The sequence below is a fragment of the Amphiura filiformis genome, chromosome 3, assembly GCF_039555335.1.
Source record: "Amphiura filiformis chromosome 3, Afil_fr2py, whole genome shotgun sequence".
Lineage (NCBI taxonomy): Eukaryota > Metazoa > Echinodermata > Ophiuroidea > Amphilepidida > Amphiuridae > Amphiura > Amphiura filiformis.
This window is the reverse complement of record NC_092630.1, coordinates 1,139,639-1,161,714: the sequence shown is the minus strand read 5'-3', so window position 1 is coordinate 1,161,714 and position 22,076 is coordinate 1,139,639. Positions and strand designations below refer to the sequence as shown.

The window sequence follows — 22,076 nt, the reverse complement described above, 5'->3', positions numbered from 1 at the left end:
TAAAGGCTCCGTCAGTTTCGATCCAAATGTCGCCAAATTCATACGGGAGATCGAGGAACTTCCCTAGACAGTTATGAGAAAATTTGATTGGAAACGGGCAAGAATTGGCTGCAAAAACAGTGACAATATAGGTAATAACGGGGTTTTTGTTATGAAAAACTGCAGCTGGCAGGCAGCGGGTCAGCGCCCGCGTGCGTAATCGCATCTACGCCAATGCGCTGCGTAAGAACGGCGCAGAGCCACGCGACTTGCGAGCCAGAGACCAGTGGACATAATAATACAGAAAGAAGGAAAAATATAGAAAATAAAAGTTCAAAAAGGTACATGGGCGGGTCACGGGATTATGATAACGGATGAACACGTTCGCATACACGCTATGAGAGGACGTAATAAATACGGGAAAAAGAAATAGTAAGATAAAATGTACCTTTTCAATGATTCTACCTGTTCAGTAATTCTTCCTGTTATAGTGAACGCTCCCCTCTGGCGGGGACCCGCGCGAACCGCGGGTACCCCGCTAGTCTTACTATAAATAGGGAAATGTTGCATGTATCTATCTATGTATGTATCTATCTATCTATGTATGCTATAAAGGCTCCGTCAGTTTCGATCCAAATGTCGCCAAATTCATACGGGAGATCGATGAATATACGGGTACGTGTTTAAACTTTATTTGGTTGAAAACGGTCAAGAATTGGCCACAAAATCAGTGAAAATGTGGTACGTTGCTATGCTGGGTAAACAAAAAAGGGAGTCAGTTGTCAAGCTAGCCCGTGCGCGTCGTACGGGCGTATCTAATGCCAAGCCGCTCGCGTAAGCGCAGCGATAGCGCTGGTAACGCAGCACTACGCCATGTCGCGGGTAAACGACGCAGAGTCGCGCAATGAATGATAATACGGGTGAACGATCGCGACCGACAAGAAAACAAAATGAGGACAAACAGGTAGGCCTACGAGTATGTGGGTTAGCCTATAGTTATAGTCACAGTAAGAAAATGAAAACGGGACTAAAATAGGCTAAAGAAGGAAAGAATAATAAAATCTAATAAAATTAGATGATTTAAATAAAAAAAACTATTAAACTGAGGACAGAACTAAATAAATAACATGAAAACGGGAAATCACAAGCTAAGCAGCAAATAAAAAATGAAGTCAACAGGAAATGTAAGAAAGGACAGATTTAGAAAATAATGGGAACGGATTGAGTAAATAAAAAACATGGTAGCGGAAATTTGCAAGCTTAGCAGCAACATGTTTTTAAAAAATGGAACAAAATTGGCCCATGTAGAAGAAACTAAAAAGAAAGAAAGAAGCTAAAATGGAAACTTAGGCTTAACGAGGGTCAGACTCAGATAAATGAAATTTACCTTTTCAATGATTCTACCTGTTCAGTAATTCCTCCCGTTTTAGTGAACGCTCCCATTTACTCACCTAGCGGGGAGCCGCGCGTAGCGCGGGTGTCCCGCTAGTATAATTAAATGATGGTCCCTGTGTTTTTATTCAAAATCTCTTAATTTTTGCAAGGTATGTTAGTTTAATGAAGTACATTACAATCAAGTAAAAAAAAGAATTTTGAAAAATATTGAGGGCATCCTCCTCAGCAAGTGTTACAATATGGCTTTAAATCATTAAGAATTAAAAAAAACTAAAAATCAAGATTGCCATTTCATGTTTCTTAGAAATGCATTTCAAATGACTAATACTGTGTGTGCCTTCTCATCTGTTAGAAGTTATGAACATAATTGAATAGTGCTGCATGAAACAAGAAAGCCAGAACATTGCTACAATCATTTCAAGAATATTTACATGATTTGGCAAAAAAGTGTAATTGGCGAGATTGAATTCATACAAATGAATCTCTCCTTTTACCAAGTTATTTTGTGTGAGTCATGCATCTTCCAAGGGACCAAGGCCTATACACTGAATTATGAAGGATCAAAACAAATCAAAGCTATGACTCATGTCTAAACTTTCTAATTGAATAAAATATTAGAATGATGTCAAAGTCCTCATGAAAAGATCTTAAAGATTGAAACCACTTTGGCTCACAGTAGGGGCGCAGACCACCAATGAAAAGCACATAAAAATCACCGCCTGACAATATTTGTCACTTTTTTCACTTTTCACTAAATTTTTTATTAATTAAGGACTTGATTTTCATTTAAGCTTCAATTTTGGAGGCTTTATAGACAAGCCTTGAAATAAGGATTTCGGAACCAGGAGCAATTGTACTATAATTTAACAATGAATTGCTCCTGGTCGATGTCTTTGTGTGTGATTTTCCAACAGAAGCAGGAGCATTTTGCCAATCACCAGGCGCAAATTTGCTCTTTTGCGCCCCTTATTTCAAGGCCTGTTTATAGATTCTGTTTTTATTAAAATTGTTGGAAAGCGACACCGCTATTTCAACACTAAAACTAGCATTAATACTGGCTTCGTTAGCAGTAATTTGGAGAAAGTCTACTATTATGATACTTATGATGGGTCAATGGGAGCACGGTGGCCTAGCGGAATGGGCACTGACTCATAATCGGAAGGTTGCGGGTTCGAGCCCCGGAGACGCCATCGTGTTGTGCCCTTGAGTAAGGCACTTTTATCTCGATTACTCCTCTCCACCCAGGTGTTTAAATGGGTACCGGCATTTTTAAATGCTGGGAAGGTAACAGACTCGCGGTAGAGGAGGTGTAGCGATCCCCCTATAGCAACATTACATGGAGGAGTCTGACCCAATCGCCAATGAAAGAGAGATGGGCACTCCGATCACTGTTTATACAGGATCGTCTCCTTTACCTTTTTTTTATGATGGGTCAATTAAATTATGTCAATCTGTTCCTTGTTTTGGGCAATGGGTTATTCCAGTTGAAATCTTTACACCCCCTATGGAAGACATGACCTAAATATCACACACCAAGGGTGTAGATTTCAAATGGAGTCACCCATTCAGGTAACCCATTTGAAAATCACAATCCTTGTATGGAAGATTAACCCTAACACTGAACACTGCTTTTTGCTATCAGAAGTTAAAGAAGAACCAAAAAAGGAGAGATCGATGATCAAAGAAGAGACTTGGCACCCACAGGATTTGAACATTAGACCCTCACGTGCCATGCACACGATCATCGAATGGTAGCCACAGGGGTTGCGCTGGCCTCAGCATAATTTGTGACTGAGCCATGAGAGTGCTGTACCTTTTGGAGGGGATACCCACTAGTCTCATATCCACTCTCATGTACAGCAAACTGTATAATGTAATTGTAACTCACAATAAGTTTTGAAAATTGATATTTTACCTCCTGGCTATCCTGACACATCCCTGCAAGGCCAAAATTTTTTTATTATGACTGCACACTAAATGTTGCATAGGGAGTCTACCCTTTACTGTGTCAATTATTATGTTGCCCTCAGCAACCAACCCTAAATCCTGAGAAATCAGGGTCACAATTTTTTTTAAATTACGATTTTTACAGATATGTTCATAAAATCAATGTTTTTCACTTCAAATTAATATAGTCTTAAATTAATTATCTAACAAGTATCCAGTAGTCAAAATTGACCAAATGTCCCTAGTGGAAGCAGCATTATTTAATATTTAGTGGGGATTTTTAAAAACTGAAGGTTAAAAAAAAAAAACAAAAAACCAAAAAAAACCCGAGTGGACCATCTTGTCCATTTTTCCCACTTGAGGGCAACATAACAATTTTTTTGCCTAAGTTTTATGCTAAGTTTCTAAAACTCTCAAAAGTCTGCAAGTTGCAAAGTTTCAATATTAGACTCATGAGGTGGGTTTGCACATGCTCTTCCTCATATTAAAGACCATCTAAGAGTAGGGAGGCACTATCCCAGAAAGCTTTTTCCCCCTCCCTCCAAATAATTAAAATGATGGATTTATTAAATTAAAAACCTAGCATTTTGTTGCTACTTTCAATCAAAGCAAGGAAAACCCAGGGGAAAGACTTCTCAAGGGTAGCTCTTTTGGCTACACCAAAGGTACAGAGCTAGGGAGTATCAGAGAAAGCCCCCCCCCCTCCAAAAAAAGGGATAGGCCTACTTTTTGTATTACAACATCTACATGATAATGTAAAATAACAGCTGTGATACATTGTAATATAGTTTGGGTGAGGTCATTGAACTCCAAATAAACACAGAGGAAACAATGATATCTCTTGGGAGAGTGAATCTGCTGCTGCAGAGTAATGGCTGCTTCAAGTTAAATGTCACAGTCCAGCACTAAAAGTAACATGTCACTGCCTCATACCAGGCCCGTTCAAGAGGGGCGGGGGGAGCAAATTGGCAAAAGTATACAAAATTCCAAAAATTACAATTTATGAGCGTAGCAAGCCAGAAAAAATCAGGTTTTTACACTTTTCACAAAATCGCCCCCCCCCTTGGAAAAAAGCCCAGTCAGAACTCTTGCTCCAGTTGCTCCCCCCAGTAAAAACCCAAAATTACACAAATTTCCACTTTTTGCAGCAATTTTGCACAATAATTAGCCCCCTTTGAAATTCACTTTTCCCCATGACCCACGAAAAAAGCATTCCTAGCGCACAACTGCACACGGACATGTTGAATAGGGAGCCTACCCTTTACTGTGTATGTGTGTTCACTGGGAAAAAGTGACAGGCAATTTAATGAAATTATTAAAATTGATTTTGCTAGAACAACATCACAAATCATTATGATTACCAGGTATTATTTTCCCATTTTCTTTGAATAAAAAATCTCATATAATAAATTAGAAATAATAAACGAGGCAGCTTTTGACTTTCATTGCCATTATCTTTTCTTGAACTTAAAGATGTTTTGGTCTGATGATAAACATAAACCATGTGTGAATGTTTGATAGCTTTGTAAGCTGTATCTTGTCCAAATAATTGGTATAAACCACAGAAGATATCTTAGACTTCCCACAATGCATTTCTTCCCTGACGGTACTGGTTTGCTATTCAGTGCAACATGTCTTGCAAATGAGGCATTTCTTGTCACTTTTCATGTTGCACTGAATAGCAAATCAGTACAGGGAAGAAATGCATTGTGGGAAGTACTAGATATCTTCTCTCGATGTAGCCTACAGACTGCTGCAAAAAGATTATAGGCCTATCAGGGAGGACATGAGATGAGACCTATCAGTATCACATATTCCTATCAACAGAAAGCAACCGTCTAACCGGATATGTGCCTTATGACGTTGACAGAGGTCTTCAGGTTTAGAAAAAAAACCGGTAGCACATGACTCTTGCAGCAAAGACCAGATATAGATTCCAATGAACACATTTTGTGGACAAGAAAAAGTACTACTTTGATCAGCTTGTAATAGGTGGGAAATGTTAGGCTTTTACCACTATGCCAAAGTAAACCAACATTAAGGGTGCTATTAGTTGACCTGGCTGGTCCATATTTTGTGTGTTAAAGAAAGCATATATAGGACTTGAATTAATAATTCATGATGCTTCTGGCGAGATGTCACAAGACAATTCTCAAAATTAAATATTTTGATATACTCATTTTATACAGTCTGTTCACATAGAAGTACAAAGTAAATAGACCTCGGAAACTGGAGGTATGATAAGAATTATTTCAGTGAAATGTTTGTGGAAATGCTTCTTGGGCATGACAACTGCTGCGCGATTTGTACTTGCCGAGCACGCCACGCTCTTTACGCGTCGCGTTTTCCGCAGCGCGGGTGACGGAAAGTATCGACCCCCCCCCCCCCGATGCCACAGATTTGGTTTGTACTTCTGAGTGCACACCAGTAAATAGGAATCTCCTATATCCTTTTTGAAAAGTCACTGTGTTTCAAACGAGGAATTTGGAAATGCTTAAAAACAAACAATTAGGCCCTGATTCATATTTAATCATCATTTAGGCCTGGGAAATAGATTGTCTGTGAAAAATGAGCAGGATCCGACTTTTTATGAAGATTTGGCTAAGCTTTTAAAATGTATTACATTTCAGAAACACTGAGCTATTTTTGAGTCGCCGTAAGCTGCATATTATATAGGGTGATCTAGTCGGCAATTTTCTGAAAAAAACGCTGGACTCCGTATGATTTCTCTGGACTAATGTCTTCAGCTGACTTTCAACTTGCAGAAAGTGTAAGTTTTTAAGAGCTGAGTCGCTCTGAAGTCAAGAAAATGACGTTTTCCCAGACCCTGTTTGTACAGAAAGTCAATGGAAGCTATTTACTGGTGTGCACCCCTCTAGGTAGACAGACTGTAGCATGAAAAGAAGTGCCAAGTGAGAGCTTGACTTTAGCACTATCTGAACTTTGGTATATGACTGAACAATTTTGATAGGTGATATTCCTAAAGCAAATCACACCTAAGATTATCCTACAGGATATGAAACTACATTTATTACATATGTATGTAGCTGAAAGAAATAAACACATTCTATTCTATGATATTTTGTGTTGAAAAGTTCAGTTTTAATTCTCATGATGACAAAGTTAACTTTTTTGTATTATTCTTGCTATAATTTCTGAGTTCATTTTCATTTTTCTGAAACGACAAATTTTGGGGAGGAGGGCCTAATTTTAATATGATCTCTTTGTTATTTGTTCTTTCTAATTTGAACATTCTTGAGTGCATTTTAACATTTTCCATTCAAAAGTAGATCTTTTTTTCAATTTGTTTTGGGTGTGCATGATCACACCACCCCTGGCTACCAGTCTGGTCCCAAGACCAGGCGCGTATCCAGGGGAGGGGCGAAGGGGGCGCGCGCCCCCCGGGTAAAAAAAGGAGAGAGAGAGAAAGGGAAGGGGAAAGAGGGGAGAGAGGGAGAAAGAGAGGAGAAAGAGAGGGAGAAAAAAGAGGAAGGGGAGAGAGGCCTAACAGTCAGTGTAACATTTAAACATTTGAAAATTGAGTTCGGGCCCTTTTTTGTTGAATGATGCACCAAAATGGCTTCAATTGGACCTTCATTTTGCAAAATTGCCCAACTTCTGAGGACTGAACACCCCCTCAACTCCCAATAATAATTTATACAATAACAGTGAAAACTTGTCCAATTGTCTTCAATTGGGCAGTTCACAAATTTTCGGCTTTTTCAAACTAAAATGTTACACAATAAGAGGGCCAAAATGGTCCACCAAATGGCTTCATTTATGTCTTCATTTTGTAAACGTTTCTCACTTCTGAGGGGGCACATCCCCTCAGACACCCCTAAATCGCATAAGCGCCAGGATGTCCGCTTAGCGCCATTAGTGTTTTCACTAAGATCTAATGTGCGCCCCCCGGTCTACGAATTCCTGGATACGCGCCTGAAGACACTCTATCAGTTCTATCAGTTTTTATGAAATGATTAAATTTAAGCTCAAAACAAATTTCATTTTCTCACCTGTACTGTAATTAGCACTGAACCCCAGTCTCTCAATGGATGAATCTGAGCGGAATAGGAGCGTCAGTTTGTTGCTACTTGATGTTATTGTTCTAGGCATATTGGTTCCGCAGAATTTACCCAACAATGGCTGCCTATCAGAGTCCCCATCAAAGATCTCTATGTAGTCATAACTGAGGAAAAGATTGAAATACATGGTCGTGAGAAAAAGGGTTCTAAATAGAACCTAAAAGGTTCTTGAGCTGTTCTAGGCATATTAATTCCACAGAATTTACCCAACAATGGCTGCCTATCAGAGTCCCCATCAAAGATCTCTATGTAGTCATAACTGAGGAAAAGATTGAAATACATGATCATGGTTAGAAAAAGGGTTCAAAATAGAACCTAAAAGGTTCTTGAGCTGTTCTAGGCATATTGGTTCCACAGAATTTTCCCAACAATGGATGCCTATCAGAGTCCCCATCAAAGATCTCTATGTACTTATATAGTCATAACTGAGGAAAAGATTAAAATACATGATCATGGTTAGAAAAAAGGGTTCACCCTAAAAGGTTCTTGAGCTGTTCTAGGCATATTGGTTCAACAGAATTTTCCCAACAACGGATGCCTATCAGAGTCCCCATCAAAGATCTCTATGTAGTCATAACTTAGGAAAAGATTAAAATACATGATCATGGTTAGAAAAAAGGTTCAAAATAGAACCTAAAAGGTTCTTGAGCTATTCTAGGTATATTGGTTCAACAGAATGTTCCCAATAATGCATGCCTATCAGAGCATAGACAGTAGAGAGAATTCTCTCTACTGTCTATGATCAGAGTCCCCATCAAAGATCTCTATGTAGTCATAACTGAGGGTAAGATTGAAATACATGATCATGGTTAGAAAAAAGGGTTCACCCTAAAAGGTTCTTGAGCTGTTCTAGGCATATTGGTTCAACAGAATTTTCCCAACAATGGATGCCTATCAGAGTCCCCATCAAAGATCTCTATGTAGTCATAACTGAGGAAAAGATTGAAATACATGATCATGGTTAGAAAAAAGGGTTCACCCAAAAGGTTCTTGAGCTGTTCTAGGCATATTGGTTCCACAGAATTTTCCCAACAATGGATGCCTATCAGAGTCCCCATCAAAGATCTCTATGTAGTCATAACTGAGGAAAAGATTGAAATACCATGATCATGGTTAGAAAAAAGGGTTCTAAATAGAACCTAAAAGGTTCTTGAGCTGTTCTAGGCATATTGGTTCCACAGAATTTTCCCAACAATGGATGCCTATCAGAGTCCCCATCAAAGATCTCTATGTAGTCATAACTGAGGAAAAGATTAAAATACATGATCATGGTGAGAAAAAGGGTTCAAAATAGAACCTAAAAGGTTCTTGAGCTGTTCTAGGCATATTGGTTCCACAGAATTTTCCCAACAATGGATGCCTATCAGATTCCCCATCAAAGATCTCTATGTAGTCATAACTGAGGAAAAGATTAAAATATATGATCATTGTTAGAAAAAGGGTTCTAAATAGAACCAAAAAGGTTCTTGAGCTATTCTTGGCATATTGGTTCCACAGAATTTTCCCAACAATGGATGCCTATCAGAGTCCCCATCAAAGATCTCTATGTAGTCATAACTGAGGAAAAGATTGAAATACATGGTCATGGTTAGAAAAAGGGTTCAAAATAGAACCAAAAAGGTTCTTGAGCTGTTCTAGGCATATTGGTTCCACAGAATTTTCCCAACAAGGGATGCCTATCAGAGTCTCCATCAAAGATCTCTATGTAGTCATAACTGAGGAAAAGATTGAAATACATGATCATGGTTAGAAAAAGGGTTCACCCTAAAAGGTTCTTGAGCTATTCTAGGTATATTAGTTCCACAGAATTTTCCCAACAAGGGATGCCTATCAGAGTCCCCATCAAAGATCTCTATGTAGTCATAACTGAGGAAAAGATTGAAATACATGGTCATGGTTAGAAAAGGGTTCAAAATAGAACCAAAAAGGTTCTTGAGCTGTTCTAGGCATATTGGTTCAACAGAATTTTCCCAACAATGGATGCCTATCAGAGTCTCCATCAAAGATCTCTATGTAGTCATAACTGAGGAAAAGATTAAAATACATGATCATGGTGAGAAAAAGGGTTCACCCTAAAAGGTTCTTGAGCTATTCTAGGTATATTAGTTCCACAGAATTTTCCCAACAAGGGATGCCTATCAGAGACCCCATCAAAGATCTCTATGTAGTCATAACTGAGGAAAAGATTAAAATATATGATCATGGTTAGAAAAAGGGTTCAAAATAGAACCTTAAAGGTTCTTGAGCTGTTCTAGGCATATTGATTCAACAGAACTTTCCCAACAATGGATGCCTAACAGAGTCTCCATCAAAGATCTCTATGTAGTCATAACTGAGGAAAAGATTGAAATACATGATCATGGTTAGAAAGGGTTCACCCAAAAGGTTCTTGAGCTGTTCTAGGCATATTGGTTCAACAGAATGTTCCCAATAATGCATGCCTATCAGAGCATACTGTCTATGATCAGAGTCCCCATCAAAGATCTCATGTAGTCATAACTGAGGAAAAGATTGAAATACATGATCATGGTTACAAAAAAGGGTTCACCCTAAAAGGTTCTTGAACTGTTCTAGGCATATTGGTTCAACAGAATTTTCCCAACAACAGATATTTCTCACATAAACTTATTCCCATTTGAGGGGCACATACTCCTATCATGCCTCATATGTGGGACACTAATATCATAATTTAACTGACAGATTTGGGAATATTGCCCATCTTTGTGATGAGCTGATCAATCCTTGTCCTTTATCACATGAGATTATCATACTCTGAAACATGGTAACAGGCCAAGGAAAGTCTTTCAACTTTCCTCAACAAGTTAGTTGATAAATACTGTACAGGACAGCCTCCTATAGGAATAATGGGTCTCAGTATTGACAACATCTACCAACTGATGAAGAAGATCAGTTAGGATCAGTTTCATAGCTGCAATCCCCCCACCCCCGCCCCTGCTGAGATGTCTTGCGATAAAAGCAATGAAGACTCATTTAATCTCTTTAAAACATGATCAGAGCATTTCCTAATTTCCAGAAAATGCTTCAAATCTAACCTTTAGGCAACGAAAAAAACATGTTTTACCAGCGGACAGAATTTTCAAGTAGGGTCAATTGGGATTTTTTTTTGATATTTTAATTTTTTTTTGGTCTGGCCCGTCAAACTGTTTATCCTACTTCAGCCCTTGACTTGATCCTTTCCTTAAGGGTGGTCTTAACCCTGGAATTATGGGAACTTTTGGGCCCAATAAATAAAAAAATAAATAAAAGAGTTCCTAGATATTTTTATCTAATTTGGCCCAAGAATTTTTTTTGTTACGTTGACCGAAAAAATTTGCGATTTTCTCCAAAAATGAGCATTTTGGCCCTAATTTGACCTCACAGATGAATTCATTAAGTCTTTGCCATTCTAAATATATACTTTTATTAGTTTTATATACTTTAGACCAACAATTTAGCAGTTATGAGGCCCGAAAGTTTGCATAATTCCAGGGTGAAGACCACCCTTAATTATGATTTATTTTAATATAATTACTTACTAGCATCCGACAGATTCCTCCAATTCAAAGGTGCTGAATTTAATAGACACATGATTGCTCTCTTCTGTTACTATATTCCACTCGCAATTTGCTTCACTTGGGTATGTACCTGGGTAATTTGGCGATTTGATGACACCAGCGCCAGCGTGAAGACGATTCCCGCATCTCGCTGATGCGCTCCTGCTACTAGATGGCAAGGACAACAATCCAAGGACCAGGACACTGTGATGGAAATAAAAATATAATTATAAAGGAATCAGTCAGAAGTTTGTAATTTGGCGATTTCATGACACCAGCTCCAGCGTGAAGACGATTCCCGCATCTCGCTGATGCGCTCCTGCTCCTGCTTTTGCAAATTTCAACAAAAAAAAAAATCAAAATTATTTGATATCAACAGAAGAGAAGGACATTCCTCGTATTCAGAATGCAATTCAGTGTCTGTTGTGCTCTCAGGACCCACAAAAAATATGTGAAAACATCGCTATACAAGCCCTTAAGCAATACTCACGTATAGGTTTTTTGCAAGCTAGCAGCCATGTGAAATATCCTGTTTTATTTTTATTTACCATTTTAACAATAACAACAACAACAACAACAACAACAACCCATGAAATTCCAAAGGCCTAACAAAATAATTTTCGGGGAAACAGTCACTGCATGTTGGCAAATGAAAAGTTTCCAGACTTATAACCGCTGTCATGAGCAAAATGGGTGGAGGCTGGGGTTTACGATTTGAAGGTAGCAGACCTGTTTCTATATTCATCAGGCAGGGTTTGCAGGTTTTTGCCGCAGGTGGAAAAAAACACGGTTGGCAAAAACAGTTTTTGCCAGTTTTTGCCGGCAAAAATGGCAAAAACTAAAAAAGTGATTTGTAGTTCAGTTTTTTCATTTCAAAACAAATTATTTTAATAAAAGTTACAAAAATAATTTCCTGAGTGTAAAAAGGCCAGATTTTTGCAATTATAAGTAACATTAAGTAAAATTAAAGGCATGCGTTTTCATTGCTCAAGTGCATTTAACCGAAATGTGGCATATATCAAATTCAAAACTTTTTCATTTTAAGGACTTGATGAGACAAAACGTAAGTTGATTCATTAAAAGTTGTGTGTTACTGTTTATGAGCTTTCTGTGTTACTTTATAATATTTGAGTGACTATTATAAGTGAGTTTTTTCCAGTTTTTGCCGGTTTAAACCAGGCAAAAACTGGCAAAAACAGGTTTTTGCCAGTTTTTGCCACCCTTGCCGGCAAAAACCGAACCCTGTCATCAGGCTCTAAGATTTTTAATATTTTTGGAAAATGGATGATTATGAAGTCTTGATTGCACGTGCGCAGCGACATATTTGGCATTTTAGCCCTACTGAGTTTGTGGTGTCTGGCATAGAAAATATGTCAAGTTAAGCACAGAATTTTTAATTTTCACTGCACAAACATACCAAAAGGCACGCCAAAATAGCCCCTGGTCTGACCACAGACAAGATAATGAATGAGTATCCTTCACTATTTAAGTCTGACTGTCATTTAACTTTGTCTTCAGTGTTCAAGACACAGTTCTATAATTCAGTTTGAGGTCTATTGGATGTAATTGGCCATCCCACTGAGACACAAGTAATCTAATTGTAGCACCCCCTGTCAAGCTATTAAATTGTACTTGGATATCAGTGCCAGAAATAGCAGTGTCTGCCTGTTTCCTCAGACCATGGTTTTCTTTTGATGCAGAAGTTTCAAGTTTGTTTGTTTTCGGAATGCATTTAAAATGATGATGATATTTTTTTTTGCAATCATGTTTAGTGATCAAAAGGTGGTTGCCAATGAGGATAACCAACATCACCCTTCACCCAATCTGTTTCTACGGCCCAGGTTTGCTATCCCTAAGGACCGCTATCTCTAAGGTTCGCTATTTCTAAGGTTCAATATCACTAATTACAAAAAAAGGTCCACTATACCTAAGGTTTGATATCACTAATTCGGAATAAAGTTCGCTATTTCTAATGCTCGATAATTTTAAATAAGGTTCGCTATCACTAATTTTAAATAAGGCCCGTATTCTCTAATTTAAACAAGGTTCGCTATCTCTAAGGTTCGCTATCACTAATTTAAAATAAGGCCCGCTATCTCTAAACCTTAGGTATAGTGAACCTTAATTGCAATTAGTGATAGTGAACCTTAGAGATAGCGAACCTTCAATAAATTAGTGATAACGGGCCTTATTTAAAATTAGTGATAGCGGGCCTTTAATATTTAAAAAAAAAATAAATAAATAAATAAAAATAAATAAATAAAACTAGTGATAGCAAACCTTATTTGATATTAGTGATATCGAAGTAGCGGACCTTATTCCGAATTAGTGATATCGAACCTTAGAAGTAACAGACCTTTTTTTAGGTATAGCGAACCCTTTTCTGTATTAGAGATAGAGGGATTTTCATCTCCATTGAACTTACACGTTAGTGATAGCAAACCTTAGAGATAACAAACCTTCTACTGGGGCTGTTACCGTGTATTACCTCGCATCACCCCACAATAATTTGTATCACCCGGCAACCCTTTACTCAGTAGAAACACACTGTTCACTAGAAACACACTGTTGTATCTTGGTTGCTTGAGTTGCAAAAGTTCATTCACCTTACTATTCCAGTCAGTTTATGTTTGGGTGGTTAGAATATAGTAAACATTGACCATTTGCCAACAAAAACTGCTATAATATCACCTATAAACCATTAATAATTATGATCAATCTGTCTGTTACAAATCAAAAACCACACCAACTTGGCTCAAGACACTGTCAATATTGAATTGTATTGAAATGAAATAAGGTAGAAGTTGTGTTCACATTTTGAGTTACACCCGGTGTAAACTTACGCTAACATTGATCAAAATTCCACAAATATTTTCCCTACTCCTACCGCGTATCCACACCTAGCCTACTCTTAGCAGTGCGCCGACTAGTTCCACCAATCATTCACTTCTGGTCGGCGTAAACATTGGCTACCACTGGTGTTTCTGTGACCGTTATCAACCACGTGATATGTAATTTCTTAGTTGTGACCAACAAAAGGTCAAACTTACTCCGGGTGCCAGGCGTAATCTGCGTTTACATTGCAACTTACGCCTGGCGGAGGTTACACCCAGTTTGCTACTCCTGACCTTTGTCAGGAGTAAATCGTCGGACGTACGCCTGGCGGAACTTACGCTGACCATCGTTCACACTGCACCTACTCCTGGCAGCGCCTACCGTTACTCCTAGCAACTTGCGCCGACCAAGTTCCGCCGGGCGTACGTCCGACAATGTGAACACGACTAGAGTTGAATGCCAGACACAATTGTATCATAAAAATGACACTTTGCCAATTTGGTATTATCATATATTAATGGTATTAACATTTGGATGGGATCTATATTCAACCCCTGGACACTACTGGTCATCTAACAGCATTTCTGATTGGTTGATAACTTGAAATGCTCATTTCAATTGCCGATTATGACTATGCTTTTAAGGCTATTTATGGTCAAACTTGCATTTTGCAGATGATCTTATTAATACCCTCCTTGATTTTTTTCAAAATTGGACACAATTATTCATTTCGCCAATTGGCAGGTAGATCATGGGTAAAGCCACGATTTTTCCGTGTTACAAAATTTAAATTCCGTGTTACAAATTGGACGATTCTGTGATTTTCCGTTTTACATTATAAAGCACTGAAAAGTGAATACAAGCATGTTTTTAAAAGTGTCATTTGTCTTATATAATTATATGTACCTTTTTAATGTAGTCTCCCCTCAACATCCCCATTAAAATTAAGCATCATCAATTGTCTTGTGTATACTTCCGATAGTTGTATCGGCCAGAATCTTGCATCGTAGGCCTAGAATAAATGCTAGAATGGATTGTTTAATGGTTGATTACTGCTAAATTATCACTTTTCTTTGTTTTCTTTTGCAAATCAACACAAAAGTTAGACATTTTACACAGTTTTTCACTATTTTGTGGCATTTTTTTCAAATTTCCGTGAGCAAACCCCGAATTCCGTGAATTTTTCCGTTTTTCCGTATCACATAGAAATCGTGGCTTTACTCATGGGGTTAAATCCAATTTAATTTCTCAGTTTTTATAATTGTTTCTTTTAATAGATTAAAGTTGGATCATGATTAGACAAAAAATGTTTGTAAGGCAATTAAAAACTACAATTACGCGGTTCGTAATTAAGGTGGCCCCCACACACAGGTGTGTAAACAACAACTATACAGCACATCAAGCTACCATGACCAATCACCAAATCAAGTTTGAAGTTGATCGGTTATTGCGTTCAAGCTGCAGAGTGGATTAATGAAAATTTAGGCAAAATATGCAAATATGCTCATTAAAACTATACAGAACATCAGGCTACCATATCTTATCACCGTACCAATTTTGAAGTTGATCGGTTATTGCGTTGGAGCTGGACAGTGGATTAATGAATTTGCTTCCGCGCAGACAGCCAAAGAAAGAAAGAAAGAAAGAAAGAAACAAACAACCAGGCAACCATTTGGATGATAACATAAGCCCCACATATGTGTGGGGCCAAAAAAAAAATCTTTTTTATAGGTGAATGTTCAGTCTTTTAGTTTATACTTCACAAATATCTGATATGTTCCTAAAAATCATAAAATCTGTAAAAGTTGGCATATTTTTTCCACTCGCTTCGCTTGTTGTTTTCAGTCAAAATCAGTTCCCTGTAGAACTTTTTTGTTTCTTCGCCTAATAAAGACGAAACATTCAGGATGGTATAATTAAAACCCGGGGGGGTTCTCAGTACAAATGACCATACGGGGACGTGCCGCAAATATGGGTAGCATTTTCAGCCTCTTGGTATATCAATGACCCCTTTTTCAAAGCCTATTTTGGTATATGAATGGGTCCTTTTTTCAAAATTTTCTCAATTTTTTTCGGAAAATAGCCCAATTTTTCGTTAATTTAGCAAAAATTTTCAGGACTAGGACAATTTGGGTTAAATTCGGCCGAAAATTTTGACTTTTGGTATATCAATGGGTCCAAATTTCTTGAAAAATTGGTATATTTATGGGTCCACTTTCAAATTCTCAGCGGCACGTCCCTACCAAAACCAAACTTGAGTACCCCGGAATTAAAGTCAAATTTATCAACATAGGGCCATAAGATACGAAATGACTATAAGAACAGAAATCGATGTCAAAATCTACATGCAACAGAGGTTGACATAAATTTGTAAGGTAAAGTTTAAGGTGGATGGACAGGCAAATTCAAGTTAATTTGTTTTCAAGAAAGAGTGGTGCACATTTTCTTTGTATTTTATCATTTTAAATAATTTGTAGTTCTTGTGGTTTACAAATGCTTTCATTTATACAGAAATGAATGATTTGACATGAGGGAAACATTTTATGGTGCATTGTTTGCATTTTAGGAAGTTGTAAGGTTTTTCCTATAAGCTTATATAAACCTTGTAAACATCCGCTGTTCACCAGCCGGACATCCCTTTGAATGTTTGAACTCGATTATGCCTAAACATGATGAGTTGAGATGCAATTGTAGCATTGCACAGTTAAAAATGTTCTAATGAAATGCAATTTATTATAACCATCAGACCTTTCGAAGGCTGCAAAGCAGCCGTGCAGTTCTATACCGAGCATGAAAATGATTTCAATAATTGTACAATATTTTAGCCCAAAATTAAGGTGAAATTCTGTTTGAGATGCAATTGTAGCATTGCACAGTTAAAAATGTTCTAATGAAATGCAATTTATTATAACCATCAGACCTTTCGAAGGCTGCAAAGCAGCCGTGCAGTTCTATACCGAGCATGAAAATGATTTCAATAATTGTACAATATTTTAGCCCAAAATTAAGGTGAAATTCTGTTTTTACATAGCCAATTTTCAATTTATTATTATTTTTGGTCAAAAAAAAGTAAAATTTTGTGTTTACCAGTTGAAATTTTCTGTTGAGGTTGGTTTTAGGGAAATTTACTTGTGGTTTCCAGCAAACCAACTAAAAGAGGGTTGGGGATTAGCCCCAAAAGACCAGGCATCATTGGGTATGGTTTTCTTTTCATGAAAGTGGTAATATTTTCAATACACATCTCTTTTTAAATATTATTCTGCAAATATATTTTATAGAACTAGATAAACAAATCTGACAAATAGGATTTTATCAAAAAGTGCATTACACTGATTGTGGTGGGTTAAATAATGTATATAATGTGCCAACCTCCATCATGAAACAGTTTTGTTGAAAGAAAAGACACTACATGTACATCATTCAATTTAGACCACTGAATATTACATTTAGGAGTAAATAACACTCCTAAATATAAAAAGTCTTACAAATAAATAGTCTGAAAAGCATACAAATAGTCTGAAAAGTAATGTGCCATGGCGTCAAAATAAAGTTGTCAAATTAAGAGCAAAGTGTCCATTTTGTGAAAAATACACTTTAGCTTAATAAATCAAATTTATCTTTAAATCAAATTTGGTTTTGATATAACTAAACCATTTACAGTATTTACTTAAACTTAAAATACGAGAACAGCAGTTTTACATATTCTCTTCACTTGAAACTTACACTATAATAAGTTCAACAACATTTAAGTAACTACAAATTAGGCATATGTTAACATATGCTGTGAAAAAAGGCCAACTGTTATGCCCCTCACAATGGCAAACATGCTGATTCAGTTATTTACAGAGCAGTTCTTTGACCTCACCCAATTTGTAGTATTTTGAAATTTTTTGTATATTTTGATAAAATTTGCTAAACTTGTGCAGGTTTTATACAATTTACCATACTAAAATAGTTTGCTTAACCCTAACAGGACCAAGTACTACAAAATACTACTTGATATATGCACTGTTCGTGCGTGCATCCCACGTGGTGTGATGACGCAACCGCCCTAAGTGATATAGGCATGGTTTCGAAAAGCCCAAGACCTGTGGCGAAGTGTCGCCGACCCAGTGCCTGGCATGCGAGGGGTCTCGGGTTCGAATCCCACCCAGAGCCAAAAACTTCTTTCTTTGTTTTCTCTCTTTATTCCTTCCTTCTTTCCCTTCCCGTCGCCAAAAAGCCCTGAGGCGGTTAGGGTTAAAGCTGCCTTAGGCTTAGGCCTATATATGTATATAAGTGGTGTTAATATGTCATCCATATTGTATGAAGATGGTATCATATAGGCTTAGGAACCAGGGGGGGCTTGGCTTGGGGGCTCAGTCCCCCAATTATTTTGGAACGGGTTGGAATACCATTCAGCCCCCCCCCCCCCTCCCCCAATAATCCTAGGTGAAGTTAAAAAACTGTGATAAATTAGAGGGAAATTGGGTGTTTGTGACCCATATTTGACCAAATTTTCTGACTCTGAGTGGGGAAACCCATCTCGGGCACCCCTGGGTGGCCCAACAAAATATTTTAAAGTTTCAGCCCCCCCCCTCTTCATACCTGTGGAAAGGGAAATAATTGAGTGTTGCCAGCCTGGGTATTTGCTCAGGTGAATCTGTCAACAAAATATGTGACATGATCTAACTCAATCAGACCTTAGTCAGCAATAATGAAATTGAGATATAGGCAAAAATAAGGTGCAAAATTACAATATTAAAAACATTAACTTTGCAACCAAGTACCAGGGATGTAAGGATTTCAGTATCATTTAGGGCAGGTACTGAGTAAGCTAAAATGTTAATGACTCAATTTTCAAAATGCCCAACTTTGGTCTGAGTGAATCTGTCATGGTCAAACAGTGTCATTGATTCATACCTTATTCCTATTACATGTTTAGTATACTTGACCTATTAATCATTGAAGGAATATAATAATATTTCCTGAAAAAGTAATTGAATTACAGATCTAATTAGCTTCTTGCATATCTCAATTAGTAAAAGTTTGAAAACAGACCTTTTGTCAAAACAACAAGAAATAGAAAAGGTTTTAGAACTAATTAAAACTGAACCCAAAAAACAAGACCATTTTTCAATTCTGAGTCTGCAGTACAAGTTGGTGTGTTAGTTTGTTTAAAAGCAGAATATGGGGAGTCACATTCATCCATGCCCAAATTTGAGATTTCTTGATATTTATGAACACTAAGATGTATTCTTTCACTTGAAACTGATATACATTTTAATAAATGCAATAAAATTTATATTATATCTCAAATTTCAAAAAATCATTTGATTATTTGATATCAGGACATCCCTCGTATTCAGAATGCAATTTGATGTGTCTGATGTGCGCTCATGTTCCACAAAAAATACTATGCAAAGGTTGCTATCCGATTCCTTAAAGGACATGTAAATAATTATGTGCTACATATCAAATCAGGGCCGTAGCAAGCGGGGCGGCCGGGAATGCCAAGGCCGCCCCACTTTTTGAGAAATTTGTTATGTTTTTCTTTATATCAATTTGGGCATATATTTGTAATTTGGCCACCCCATATTTGTGGTGGCTGCCCCACATTTTTCAACCATGCTACAGCCCTGTATCAAATATTCCATTTTGTACAATACTCAAATTAATAAATAATTTTACAAATTTATGTAAAAAGTCAAATATTACAAGTAAACATTTTCACTTTTGCATTGAAACCATAATACCTAAATCATAATCTCTATCAAACTTGGGCACACATGTGAGAGTTTCCCAAGATTTATAATTCATCAAATAGGGTACCAAATAGACCTCAGCAACATGGTTCAGTGGCAAAAATTATGCCCTGCCAACTTACAGTAACTAATTTCCCCATAAGTTTGTGGTGAATAGGAAAGCTGTAACTAGTGGCAAATGGTGGTCATAGACCACAAACCTAGCTGGGACGTTTGACCTGACCTTTGACCTTAATGTTTTCTGGGTCACAAGGTTTGTTGTCACCGAGTTTGAGACCCGTACCTCTTACTGATGTCCAGAAAATGAAATTCTAAGATTTGACCCCAAATAACCTTTGACCCGACACCTGCAAGGTCATTAAGTTTGTTGTCACATACTTTGAGCCCCGTATCCCTTACAGATCTCCAGAAAATGTATTTCTAAAATTTGACCTCTGCATGACCTTTGACCTGACCCCTGCAAAATATTCCCCTGGTCATGAGATTTGTTATCACTGAGTTTGAGCCCCATACTCCTTACAGATATCCAGGTAATGCAATTGCAAGATTTTACCCCTTTAATGACCTTTGACCCCAATTCTGTGTGCAAGTTATAAGCACTGGGTATAGCCGATGCCTATGTGCAAGTGATGTTATTGTGCAATGTAATTTGTGGCAGAAGAAGCATTTTGAAGGTATTTGGTTATATACCGGAAATACCCCCTTAATGACCTTTGACCTCAATTCTGTTTACACAATTTGGGCACTGGATATAGCCGATACTTATGTGGAAGTGACGTCATTGTAGGACGTTATATGTAGGAGAAGAAGCATTTTTAGCTGAAATCACATTTTTGGCCTATTTGACCCTTCTGTGACCTTTGACAACTTAAGTGCCACGTGACATGTATGATCATGGTCAGTGGTAGTTGTGACAAAGTTAGGTCAAAATCGGTCAAAGCATGTCTGAGCTAGAGCAAAAAGTGCCAGAAAATTGCCAGAAAGAAAGATCGGATAGCATTACAGTACCTAGCTGGGGGGGGGTGTAAACCCCCCAGCTAGGTAAATAAATGCCTTATAATATTTGCAAAAAGGGAAAGTCCCAATGATGTAATTTGATGATTCCACCATCTGCATGAACTGAGAGAAGAGAAACTAGTGGCAAATGGTGGTCATAGACCACAAACCTAGCTGGGGCATGTTGGTGTTTTATCTGTCCCCTGCAAAATGTTCCAAAAATGTTCCCCTGGTCATGAGGTTTGTTGTCACTGAGTTTGAGTCCCACACGAGTTACAGATGTCCAGATAATACAATTCTAAGATTTAACCCCAGATGACCTTTGACCTGACCCATGCATGATGTTCCTTAATATTCCCTGGTCTTGAGGTTTGTTGTCACCAAGTTTGAGTTCCGTACCTCTTCCAGATGTCCAAAAATGAAAGTGTAAGATTTGACCCCAGATAACCTTTGACCTGCCCCATACACAGTGTTCAAAAATGTTCCCCAGATCATTAAGTTCGTTGTCATGGATTTTGAGCCCCGTACCCCTTACAGATGTCCAGAAAATGCATTTTGAAAATTTGACCTCTGCATGACCTTTGACCTGACCCCTGCAAAATGTTCCCCTGGTCATGAGATTCGTTTTCACTGAGTTTGAGCTCCATACCTCTTACATATATCCAGAAAATGAAATTATAAGATTTGACCCCAGTTAACCTTTGACCTGACCCCTGCAAGTGTTCCAAAATGTTCTCTTGATCATTATGTTTGTTATCACCAAGTTTAAGCCCCGTACCCCTTACAGTTGTCCAGGAAATGTAATTTTTAAAATTTGACCTCTGCATGACCTTTGACCTGACCCCTGCAAAATGTTCTCCTGGTCATGAGATTTTTTGTCACCGAGTTTAAGCCCCATACCCCATACAGATGTCCAGATAATGCAATTGTAAGATTTTACCCCTTAATGACCTTTGACCCCAATTCTGTGTGCAAGTTATAGGCGCGTGGTGTAGCTGATGCATATGTGCAAGTGACATCATTGTGCTATGTAATATGTGGCAGAAGAAGCATTTTGAAGATATTTGGTTAAATACCGAAAATGCCCCTTTAATGACCTTTGATCCCAATTCTGTTTGCACCCTATGGGCACTGGATATAGCCGATATATACATATGTGCAAGTTACGTAATTGTAGGGTGTAACATGTAGGAGGAGAAGCATTTTGAAGTTTTGTTGCCAGAAAGAAGAAAGAAAGCGGAATCGGATAGCATTAGAGTACCTAGCTGGGGGGGGTGTAAACCCCCAGCTATGTAAATGGTATGTTACAAATCGGATGGTCACATCTTTTTTTTTTTTTAACAACTATAATTGAAACCTCTGAGGCAATTGATGTAAATTATGTACTTTAGTTGGCAGAAGTGGGGGATGGAGTTGCCTTTGTTGATAAACATTGAGGTCAATTCATCTATAGAAGGGGTGTCATTTCCACCCATGTGCATGATTTATTTTTTTGGGGAAGGCAAAAAAGCTCAAAACTTTTGTTTTGATATAGTTTTCACCTT

General features: G+C 37.7%; 1 protein-coding gene across 2 annotated transcripts in view; it reads right to left on the bottom strand.

The window, feature by feature from the left end:
• LOC140147835 (uncharacterized) overlaps window positions 1-22,076 on the bottom strand; it is a 175,280-nt gene that overhangs the window by 125,673 nt on the left and 27,531 nt on the right. For both annotated transcript variants that reach the window (XM_072169591.1, XM_072169592.1), the window contains exons 2-3: window positions 10,940-11,161; window positions 7,335-7,507 (exon numbers count right to left, since the gene is read on the bottom strand). In XM_072169591.1, the coding sequence (XP_072025692.1) occupies window positions 7,335-7,507; window positions 10,940-11,161 (395 nt within the window). The remainder of the gene's footprint in view (window positions 1-7,334; window positions 7,508-10,939; window positions 11,162-22,076) is intronic.